Source organism: Hyposmocoma kahamanoa, unplaced genomic scaffold (genome assembly GCF_003589595.1).
Source record: "Hyposmocoma kahamanoa isolate Upper Pololo Valley unplaced genomic scaffold, ASM358959v1 100021, whole genome shotgun sequence".
In the NCBI taxonomy this organism is placed as follows: Eukaryota; Metazoa; Arthropoda; class Insecta; order Lepidoptera; family Cosmopterigidae; genus Hyposmocoma; species Hyposmocoma kahamanoa.
The window spans coordinates 10,561,070-10,573,798 of NW_020653200.1; the positions used below are offsets into that span (position 1 = coordinate 10,561,070).

The 12,729-nt window shown below is 37.6% G+C and overlaps 1 protein-coding gene across 1 annotated transcript in view; it reads right to left on the reverse strand.

The window, feature by feature from the left end:
- Nucleotides 1-12,729, reverse strand: part of LOC113225604 (basement membrane-specific heparan sulfate proteoglycan core protein-like) — a 47,706-nt gene that overhangs the window by 5,732 nt on the left and 29,245 nt on the right. Inside the window, exons 31-36 of the mRNA XM_026457943.1 lie at nucleotides 12,677-12,729; nucleotides 11,891-12,001; nucleotides 11,172-11,451; nucleotides 10,744-10,941; nucleotides 8,136-8,233; nucleotides 6,689-6,809 (exon numbers count right to left, since the gene is read on the reverse strand). Of these exons, the coding sequence (XP_026313728.1) occupies nucleotides 6,689-6,809; nucleotides 8,136-8,233; nucleotides 10,744-10,941; nucleotides 11,172-11,451; nucleotides 11,891-12,001; nucleotides 12,677-12,729 (861 nt within the window). The remainder of the gene's footprint in view (nucleotides 1-6,688; nucleotides 6,810-8,135; nucleotides 8,234-10,743; nucleotides 10,942-11,171; nucleotides 11,452-11,890; nucleotides 12,002-12,676) is intronic.

Sequence of the window (12,729 nt, forward strand, 5' to 3'; positions counted from 1 at the left end):
ATGGTGATGGTGATGGTGATGGTGATGGTGATGGTGATGGTGATGGTAATGGTAATTGTAATTGTAATTGTAATTGTAATTGTAATTGTAATGGTAGTCGTAGTCGTAATCGTAATCGTAATCGTAATCGTAATCGTAATCGTAATCGTAATCGTAATCGTAATCGTAATGGTAATGGTAATGGTAATCGTAATGGTAATGGTAATGGTAATGGTAACGGTAACGGTAACGGTAACGGTAACGGTAATGGTAATGGTAACGGTAACGGTAACGGTAACGGTAATGGTAAAAGTAATGGTAGTGGTAGTGATAGTGGTAGTGGTAATGGTAATGGTAATGGTAATGGTAACGGTAACGGTAACGGTAACGGTAACGGTAACGGTAACGGTAATGGTAACGGTAACGGTAACGGTAACGGTAATGGTAACGGTAATGGTAAAAGTAATGGTAGTGGTAGTGGTAGTGGTAGTGGTAGTGGTAGTGGTAATGGGAATGGGAATGGGAATGGGAATGGGAATGGTAATGGTAATGGTAATGATAATGGTAATGGTAATGGTAATAATAATAATAATAATAAAAATAATAAAAAATAAAAATAAAATAAAATAAAATAGAATTCAAAATTAGTCTTTTAGGCCTTGGGAGAGGCGAGAGTTTAAAATAAACATAATAATAATAACAATAATAAAATTAAAAATTAGTCTTTTAGGCCTTGGGAGAGGCGAGAGTTTAAAATAAACATAATAATAATAATAATATTTGTGAGTTATATTATATATTGTATATATGTAATATGATATTATTATTATCATTTATAACTCCACGTCCGGTTCGACCACCTGATGCTACGTGAGGGGCGGACATTGGAAGCGTTATGCTACAAACTTACCAATGATGAGAATCATGGGAGAATCCCGCCCCGGGCCTTCAGGCGCGGGCTGCCCCACGTATTCTGGGGGGGGGGCACCGTATCGCTTAGGTCTGCCCAGTCCAATACTGTTGCAGCAAGTGATGAAAATTCATCACCTTTACGCTACTCAACCCCGTCATCACCAATTTCATCTGCACACCATCAGTCTCCTCAATCATCCCGATCCACAACTACATCACAAGTGCCAAGCGATGCGATGTTGCACAAGAAGCAGTTGCTAATTCTCTTGTGCCCACCACTGACATCACCACTACTACGCGAATACTACGAAATAATAATTCAATAAACTGCGTAGGTCACTACACACAATCATCAGACCTTAATATCAACACACCAGCAAGAAGTGTTTTGCAGGATATGTCTCCTGCAACCATCCTAGCAGGAAAAAGTAGACAACGGATGAAATGGACTAATGATATTAACACAGAGCTCCTCTGTTGCTACTATACAGTAACAAAGTGCGAAACTGATATGACTGCCTGGAGGCCATCGCTATATAATATATTCATACAACAATTCCCAGAACTGAGTCATCTTTCTGAACAGCGACTATCGGATCAAATCAGGGTCATACATAGAAACAATAGAATACCAAAACCCGAGCGAGAACGCAAAAAACAGACGATTACACCTACACCCCCAGTCACAAGTAGCACTGTTAATACTACAGAAGAACAACAGATCTCAGACACATGTCTACATCATAGTCAACAAGCTAATATACACTCACCTCAACTAACACCCAATGCGCAACACTCACAGATCCATACACTCGAACAACAAATTAATACACCAACAGAAGCAATTGAATCATTAGAAACTAGCGAATACATTCAAACACAAGGAAATGAACCAATACCGACGCAGTAGGACTAATAGATTACAACCAAGTCGAAAACATATTCACAACAATGATAATAAAGTACACAGGCATAGACCCAACACTCAGACTATCAATTCCCAAATTACAAACGACACGGCAAATAGTTAAAACTGTTAACATCGTTAATCAAATAGTTGCCAAACACAAAACCAAAAAGTAATCACGTTTGAAGAAGTTCACACTGCTATATACTGTGCCGCAAAAACAGTTACGACATTAGACGACAGAACAACTAAAAAAAACCGTAGACCACGCTTCCCATACACAAAACAACAAAACAGATAAACAAAAGAAACCACAATGGGAGAAACGAATAGAAAACAAGATCACAACGCTAAGGAAAGAAATAGGACAACTCACACAATATCTAAACGGAAACCTTACACAGAAAAAACAACAAAAATAACAATAACAAAACCCTAATAACAAAACCAAACAAGAATTAATAGACGAACTCGATAAAAATAAGCAAAAACTACAGGCACAAGCCAAACGACTGAACCGATACAAAAAAAGTAACCAGAGAAAGTCAGACAATATTTTGTTCAATATAAACCAAAAGATATTTTACCAAAAACTCAACTCAGAAAACATAATAGTAACACAATACCCAAACATAGAAGAGATACGAAAATATATGGTCAAAACCCGTACAACACAATACACACTCGTCATGGATTGAAATAGAAGAACAAGAGATGGAGAAAAATGACCTATGCCAGAAATAACAATCGACGAAGATGACGTAACACAAGCAATAAAAAGAACATTAAATTGGAAAGCGCCCGGAACTGATAAAATTCATAAGTATTGGATCAAATACTTAACTTCAACTCACAGACACATAGCAAACACACTAAACGGCTTCATTCAAAATCCACACGACATGCCTGCTTTCCTTACTCAAGGAACAACCTACTTAAAACCCAAAGATAGTGACACAACAAACTCAGCCAAATACAGACCCATTACATGTCTCCCAACTAAGTACAAACTACTAACATCCATTATTACACATAAAATCAGCTTACACATATCAACAAACAAAATCATACTAGAGAAACAGAAAGGTTGCAGTAAAGGTTCAATGGGTTGTAAAGAACAACTAATAATAGATGCGGAAATACACAATCAAGTAAAACACAAACACAGAAGTTTATATTACTCATATATCGATTACCAAAAAAAGCTTTTGATAGCGTGCCCCATTCATGGCTACTACACATCTTGAGAATATATAAGATTGACAACAGTCTAATATAGTTCCTACAACACGCAATGACCAAATGGACAACAAAACTCAATGTGAAGACTAGTACTACAACACTCAGTACAACACCTATCAAAATTGCACGCGGGATATTCCGAGGCGACTCTCTTAGTCCTCTGTGGTTCTGTCTAGCCTTAAATCCTCTCTCCAGAATACTTGATAACTCTACATATGGATACATCATTGACAGAGAAAACAAAATCAAACTTACACACCTACTATACATGGATGACATAAAACTATTCGCAAGTAACAAACAAGAATTAGACCATCTATTAAGACTATTGGAAAAATTCAGCACAGATATAAAAATGACTTTTGGAACAAATAAATGTAAAATCAATAGCATCATTAAAGGCAAGCTCAGCAGAACAGATTCTTATGAACTTGAGCTACAAAGAGGGACTATACACAGCATAGAACCCAGAGAGACATGCATGTATTTAGGATACCAGCAAAGTACATCAATTAATTACACCAATATAAAAAACACATTGAAAACGAAATATAAACAGAGACTAAATACAATACTCGGTACCCAATTATCCGCCAGAAATATAGTCAAAGCCATTATTAACACATACGCCATCCCCATCTTAACGTATTCTTTCGGAATCATTAAATGGTCCGATACTGAGCTTAATGCCCTCAACACCACAACTAGGACAACATGCAATAGACACAACATTCATCATATACACTCTGCTGTACAAAGATTTACACTGAAAAGACAATTAGGTGGTCGCGGATTCATGGACATTAAAAACCTACACTACACCCAAATAGACAATCTGCGGACATATTTCATCAGTAAAGCCAACGACAGCACACTACACAAAGCAATAGTACTCTTACCTCATTCTGGAACACCTCTACAATTGAACAATAACCAATTTGACCCAAAAACCAGAATTCTAAAACAAGAACAGAAATTAGAAAACTGGAAGAACAAAGCACTTCACGACAAATATCCCCATCAATTGGAGCAAGATCACATAGACCAAACTGCATCAACCACCTGGCTTACCAAAGGAAACATATTTAGTGAGACAGAAGGATTCCTAGCAGCTATACAGGACCAAGTAATTCAAACACTCAATTACTCCAAATATATCCTAAATGAATCAATAGAAACCGACAAATGCCGATTGTGCCACCGATACACTGAATCTATAGATCATGTAATAGGAGGTTGCAGCGTACTCGCCAACAAAGATTATACACACCGCCATGACAATGTTGCCAAATACATTCACCAACAACTTACACTCAAACATAGTCTGACAGAAACACATACACCCACACCATACTACAAATACAAACCGAAAAATGTGCTGGAAAATAATAAAGTAAAGCTCTATTGGGATCGAGACATCGTCACCGACCGAACTATCCTCAGCAACAGACCTGATATAACAATGACTGTTAAATCTACAAAGACCACCTACCTCATAGGTATTGCCGTTCCTAATACAAACAACTTAAAACAGAATCACACTGAAAAAATACAAAAATACATACCTTTAGCAGACGAAATCAAACAGATGTGGCACCAAGAAACCATCAAGATAGTCCCCATTATAATTTCGTCAACTGGTGTCATACTGAAAACCCTTCATACCGCCTTAAAAATGATAGATCTGCACCCTAAAACCTACATACCTTTACAAAAGTCAATTCTACTAGACACATGCTCGATAGTCCGCCGTTTCTTAAATACACCTGATTCAACAAACTCCACAAAAAATCACCACTCACTCACATCCCCTCACAATACCACAACCGAACCAGAACACTTGGCTTAGGCCCGTACCTGGTTCTAATCATCCGACCATCAGTCGAGTACAAGAAATAATAATAATAGATATCAATCTCGGGCAATGCATGGGGTGTTGGAGGTCCTGAGTCTGGACGGTCGGCGGATGAGGGATGCGGATGACCGAATAGAAATAAGGCGAGGTATTTTCCAGGGCAATTGTCTGAGTCCACTGTGGTTTTGCCTGGCCCTGAACCCTGAGTACTCTATTAGAGAGGTCGGCACAGGCTTTCGATTTCGGCGAGGTGGACCGCGAATGCCTCACCTTCTCTACATGGATGATCTCAAGCTATACGGCCCCACAGCTGACAGATTGACGGAGCTGCTGACAATCACCAACGATTTCAGGAGTTCGGTTAGGATGAAGCTTGGGATCAATAAGTGCGCGGTGGTCCATGTCGAGAGAGGACGTGTCATGTATTCTGATGGCATTAATGTTGGCACCAATCACCGGCGGGTACTCTCAGAGACTGAAACATACCGGTATCTGGGCATGTCACAGCCCATCGGTATGAAGGAAGCAGACGTGAAACAGGGTGTGTGCGAGGTTTTTTATGGGCGCCTGAAAAATGTGCTAAATAACTATTTGTCAGGCGTTAATAAGATCCGAGCTTATAACTCCTGGGTCATGCCTGTTCCGATGTACACATTTGGCGTGCTCAAATGGACTCAGACGAAATTAGACGCTCCGGATAGACGATGACCTCTCACCGAGTGCATCATCTGAGATTGTCAGTTATGAGATTGTATGTCCCGCGGAAGTGTGGAGGTAGAGGCCTATTAAGTGTCAAAACCATGCACAACCGCGAGATATGCAATCTCAGAAACTACTTTTTGACGATGACGGATGCCGTAATTCGTGGGGAAGTTGTCACAAGTGATAAAGGGCTAAGTCCCTTATCGTTGGCCAAAGAGGAATGGCGAGGTCCGGTGGTGCTTAGCACCTCTGACCGCGAGTCCGTATGGAAAGAGAAGGAGCTCCATGGGAGGTTCTTCAAGGTACTGCACGAGCCTTTTGTGGACCGTAAAGCCTCCCTACATTGGCTGCGTTTCGGGGACCTCTTTGGGGAAACCGAAGGTTTTGTCTGTGCAATACAGGATCAGGTTATCAAGACGCGGAACTATCGGAAATATATCCTAAGGGCACAGTATACATTTGTCGGGCATGTGGCCATATTACAAGTATTCACCGGAGCCAATACTCGAAGATGACCGCACCAAAATCTATTGGGATCGATTTATTATCACGGACAGGACTATTCTTGCGAATAAGCCTGATATTGTGATATTGGATCGATCGCAGTCGAGGGTATTTATTGTGGACGTCACCATCCCGCATGACGAGGGCCACGTGAAAGCTGAAACCGAGAAACGCCGAAAGTATCTCGACCTGGCGCACGAGATCACCGACATGTGAGATGTGGCCTCCACTGAAATAATCCCGATTGTTTTGTCCGCAAATGGGTTAATTCCAGTCAGCCTTTCTAACAGCTTGAGGTGGTTAGATTTCTGTGGTGTGTCGCTTCCAAAACAAATGCAGAAGGCGGTCCTGCTCGATACGGCATGTACTGTTCGCCGGTTCTTGGGCCTGAGTCCCTGACCCCGGCCGACTGTGCCATTGCCGAGAAATACCGCCTCTCCCATTTAAAAATTCAAAATTAATCTTTTAGGCCTTGGGAGAGGTGAGAGTTTAAAATAAATATAATAATAATAATAACGCACACACTCAACAGAGCCCCGCAGTAGGGAAACCCTGTGTCGCGGGTGCTATGGACACACTTCACTTACCTATGTAAATGCTGGAGTCGGCGTTCATGAGGTTCGAAAGGTCGATCGTGCTACCAGATCGGGTATAGTCGCGATCCACTGTCAGGCTCACAGTGTTGTCATCGTAAAACTTTGCAATCACCTACAAAAAACAACAGCAAAATAATGTTTTCTTTTTTCTCTCGCAATAAACAATTTGCGTGTAAACTATAACTACTATCACCGGTACATTTTTGAGTAGTGAGAGACTACAGCATAACTGTTAATAACATAATTATCCGAACCAAAAGAGAAACAAATCGCAAACAATCGCGCGCCCGTCAACATTTGGCCGACCAACAGCGAGGTTGTCAATCATGCTGTACTGTTAATGTAAACTTGTAAAAATTATTCAAGTAAGGTGAAAGTACAGGTTGTTGTATGATAGTTTCAGTAATTAGTCTATTGTGCTATTGTATGACTATAATTAAAAGTATTTATTTTGTTCAGTACTATAGAATTATAGAATAAAACCAATAAAAAAGTTGCACAAAAACATTGCACGCGTAAAAGACATAAGGAAACCAATCCGAAGCTCAAAATTACATTTGCCTGAAAATAACGTTTGGTCGAATTTTTTTAGCAGTATTATAGAACAAACCTTATACATATTTACGAGTATTATAAAATAAATCTATTACAAGGTAAAGGGTAATTTAATCTTTTCTTTGAGATAAGCACCCAAAATACCCAGAAAGCATAACGGTTTTGTTATAAATCGGTTTTCAGTATTATGAAAATTTGGGTTTACGTTGAATTAGGATGGAAAAATTCGGAATATCTATTTTTGGTTTTGTTCATTACTTCTTCGCTTCAAGATAGTTTACGAATCGCTTCTAAAATAATTCAGATTGTAATGTGTTACATAATCTGTAGGTATAAATTAATTAACCGAATGAATGTGATGAATTTTAGGGTCTTTAAATTTTGTTTCAAACAAAATTAAGCAGTATGAGAATAAGTAAGTAAGTAAGCAGAATTTCTGTACATGTCACTAAGTGAAATAATTGTAACTCTGGACCTTTTTTCTTGGTTTTTGCATTAGACCCGTCTTCTATTTGTTGATAGGACATAATGTCGATATCTTCAATGAACACTACGCCCACTTAATTTTAGAAGGTTCTGTTTTTATTTTGTTTTGGTTTCTTTATTTTTTTTTCACATAGTTCGTTTTTTTTTCGAATTTTGTTTTTTGTTTCTTTACTTTATTTTTCACAAAATTCGGGGAGCATACATGTTAGTAAATAAATATGACTGTTTACTAAATTACAGAACCTTAACAAGAAATAAAGTTGGCCAATCGAATCATGTACGCGAAATTTCATGTGAATACAGGACTTCTGCTCGTCCTCGCAATGTTATTAATGAAAGATGCCTGTAGATCAAACCTAAATACATATAACCAATTCCTATGGATAAGAACACTTACGTCATGTCGTTCGCCGTTGTTTACATACACCTCGTCTATGGAAAGACGGCCCGGTCCGCTGCCCAGTTCCCAGTTTAACACGAGCCTGCCATTTTCAACTGTAATAAACATGTCATTTTTGAAAATGAAACATAACAATTCGGATATATTTCAGACCAAAAAACTTCAACAAATTATAAATTATATTATGTCAAAAAATACGTTAGATACCATTGACTTACATTTATATGGACGTCGGGTCCGCGCTAAAAAGTATCCGAACTTATAGGGTGTTAAAATCGTATGCAGAGTGTTATTCACGCTTTAGTCTTCGTTTGTTCGACTGACAGCGCGCTTGTCAATGATGCCGTATTGTGTAATAAAACCTTGTAAAAATTACTCAACTAAAGTGAAAAAACAGAATGGTATATTATATTTTCAGTAAGTACTAAATTGTGTTATCGTAGTTATTATTTAAAAGTGTTATTTTATGCACTAGTATACATATATAGTACTTAATTTATATTTAAATTAATCGTAAATATAAATTACAAAAGCAATCAAATAGCTAACTGTATCTTTCCGGCTCATAGTTTGCGTAAAAGACTGAACGAGACCCAACACGTCAATTTCAATTGTTTCAAACACAATCGTTTAAAATATTTGGAACAAAAATTTCATAGAGTCGCTTTGATGCTAATATCATTATTAAAATATTTTTTAATACATGTTAGTAATACTTTCAAATATTGTTGTACTCTTTCTACGGCTTGGGGTTACGAATCAGAAGACCGAAAATACATTTGCCCGAAATAACGTTTGCATGAATTTCCATAATCCCGAAAGTATATTTTAGGTTTTTTTTAGAATATTACAAAACAAACCTAAGCTAACTTAATCTTTTCTATGTAATAAGCATCCAAAACTCCCTAAAGCATAACGGTTTTATTATAAATCGGTTTTCAGGATTATGAAAATTTGGCTTTCCTTAATGCGGGGCAATGTTGAGTGTGTGCGTTATTATAATTATTATTATTAATTAGTACCTAAGTGTTAGTGTAAGTATTTTGGAAAGCGTTTCTCTTGCGCAATCAATATCGCCCATTTAAATTTTGTAATTATCTCACAACGGCAAATTCCCTACTACCGTCATAGCCGTACTTTTTCATGCACAAGAAATATTTGCAAGAACTATGAGCAGTACGACTATGCCTGTTGACGGAATCAACCGTCGTCAGTGATAAACCGTAATAATTTTATTGAATCAATGTAAGCACTACGGCATATAGAAAAGTGGTGACGTTTTTGAGCGCAGTATAATTTCAGTACTATGCACGAACGGGTTAAGAAAATGGTAAGAAAAGAAAGGAAACCATAGCTGATGCAAGCTTGATAAAAGACCATTATAGTAAAGTTTTGGTATGTAATTACATCAATGAGTGAACTGTGCATAGAAAGGAGAGAATACAGGAATTTATCCAGTAAACATAGCTTGAACTTAAGGAGAAAGTGACAAGTATTAACAGAGAACATCTTACACCGCCAAAATGCATTAAAAATCAAAAGTTGGACGAATGACAAAACATACCAACTTAAGAAACAAAGAAGGTAATTGAAGCAAACTGACACTGCAAATTAAATAGGATTTTTTTAATAGTTTAAGCAATTTGTAGCTTTCACATGCAAACAATGCGTAATAATACAAATAGTACAACCTTGATAGCCTAACGGTTTGCACTGTGGGCACTGGATGAGAAATTCCCGGGTTCGATACCGGTAGGATCAATTTAACAAATTAATTTTTCTAAATGGTTCTGGTCTTGGCATTCTATTGTAAGACAATCACCTGGTCTGAAACTAGAGAACTCTCTGTACATACTCCCCATGAGTATCAGAGCAACAGAATCCCAGAGCAGAACCAATTTACAAAAGTTCATTTCCCATATTGGTTCTACCGGGAATCGAACCTGGGACCAAGAACAATGGAATTTATTTTGAGGCACAACTCAGAACACCCAGGCCAAAACAACTTTCGAAAAGTTCACATTTAGTTGATTGAGCTGATTTTTTACGGTTTTTAAAAAGTTCTGGAATAACTCGAAAAATCGGGTACGAAAATTCTCGAAAGTCAAGAAAAAAAAATCAGACACTCTAGCTCGTAATTAATGGCATTGTATAAAATGCAACATTTACATATAAACTTGATTTATAAATAATAAAGGCTACTCCATTATACCTGTGTTCAAGTACTTTTCACTAGAAGCTACATATGGTGCATTTTGGTAAGTTTCCAGTAGAAGCTGAATATGGTGTTTTTTGCGCCTTTCAATTGTTGCAAGCAAAATTAGACAGTACTGCGATGACATTACAATTTAAATTCAACGTTTTAGCTTTTTCATATTCCTTTACATGTCACTACGTTTAAATAGGTTGACTTGGGAGATTTTTTTCGTGGTTTTTGTATTAGACCCGACGTTTATTTGTAAGTCAATGTTAGATACCTATTTTTTGGCATTATATAATTTATAATTTGTATAAATTACCTATACCCTATACAAATTGCATGCGATTTTAAGAACCACATTATGACGATGTACAGACTAAGTAGGGAAATGTAAAAAGAACTCACTGCGTAAAAGTATGAAATCGCCATAATTAGGAGAGTTGATAGCCTCTCTTTGATAAAGCAAAACGCCGTCACTGGTAGTGTGGAACGCCAGAGCGATCACCGCTGGTTCCCCATCCCTATTGTCATAGCGAAGAAGACTTGCAGGCAGTTCCAGGTACCCGTTGCCGAGGAAGCCCACGCTTTGCAATAGTTTCAGAGCTAAAAAGAAACAAGTGGTTATTAGTTTCCATTACGATGATACTATCACGAACAGAGTATCGTCTTTTAGTGATGTAAGCCATGAGCTGGGTCGTTGAACCAAAAAACTTAATAATTCGTAATATAAATTCGTTAATTCATAATTTCACGTTGAGCTTACAGTATTTGTACGTATATCTAACATTGTAAGAACTGAACTCAAACCAGAGGAAGAATATAGAAGTACGTAAGCATTTGGCAGGTGGTTCCAGCAAAATCAAGAGGGCAATCGCAAGTGTAGTTCAGACGGCCGTTGCGGTCGTAGGCAGCAGTGTTATCAGGTTTGCAGGTGCCCCCGTTGCGACACGGACTCCTTAGACAAGGGTCGATAGGGGATTGAGGCCGGCGTGAGGGCAAGGGGACCCTAGTCTCACAGTATAGTCCTGTGAATCCAGTAGGGCAAGTGCAGGCCGTCGCGTCCGATGTGATGCAGCGCCCGCCGTTACGGCATTGAGAACACAAACTTTCAAACTGCATACAAATACATACAATAGGTTTAAAATAACGATATCGTATCGTATCGTAATAGTCGTATCTATGATCTTTATTGGATGCATAATTAATAATTATTATTTTAAAACTTGAATTTTAGTGTACATTGTTTTTATAAGTTATTACTTCGCAAAGTTAAGAATCAAACATTTAAGACAAATTGCATCCCTCGTGGAAGAAAAATGTTTATTGCTCCATTGGATACAAAGAAATGTAACCCACATCGTCTCCAATTCTTGCAACTCTATCGACAATATTTGCCGATAGAGTTAAAGAATTGGGGAGGATGTGGGTTATAATTTCTCTGTATCTAATGGAGCAATAAACATTTCTGGCGTAACTTCAGTGATGCCATTCTTCCATGAGGGGTAATAATATAGTAGCAGTGATCTCACAATCGACATACGACACCACTGACCTCAGGTATATCTCCGCGATCATCCCTGTCATCATAATTGCTGCATTCCTGCACGTTAGCCGATAAAATCGAAGCATTTACAATATCCACCCTTTCACCATACACCTGAACCTATATAGAAACATAAATAAACAAATGTAATATGAACAAGGAGAGACAGCAAGCTAATGAATAACATTCCTCTAACAAAGCGGCTTTACCTTCCTTTAAAGCGGCGCCTCAAAAACATGAGTAATTACCAAAAATAACGATCAAAACTTGATGAGAAGACCATCATAAATAAATTCCTTCACATTATTTACTTATAAGCATGATATTATACTTGTAAACAACTTATAAGTAACTAAAGCGTGTGGTCATTTGACATTATGAAATTTGGCAACTCACTCGTAAAAAAATATTCAAATTTACTTATTTTTTATTTTATTATTTATACATTCAACAAATTAACGAATAAATAGTTATTAACAATGAAAATAGGACTATTTCTTTGAGATGAAAAGTACCGTTAATACTTTGTAATAAAATCCATTCAATTATATTAATCAATTGTATCCACAGCAAAAAATGTTGTTTGTACCTATGTATAAGATACATATCGACACTGGAAAGGCGAAATTACTAACCTCCAAAAGGCCAAAATGTATTTTAGTACTTTCGCAATTCCAGTGACGATATCAACTTTGCACTTAGCCTTTCGCTCTGTATTTATTATACGAGTGTCAAAAGTAACTACGATTGCATTGATTTAGTGCAATTAAAAACATGAATGGGTCTGTAACTTACATCCTTAATGCAGCCGTTGAAGCCCCCAGTGACACCAGTGTTGTTATTCAGCA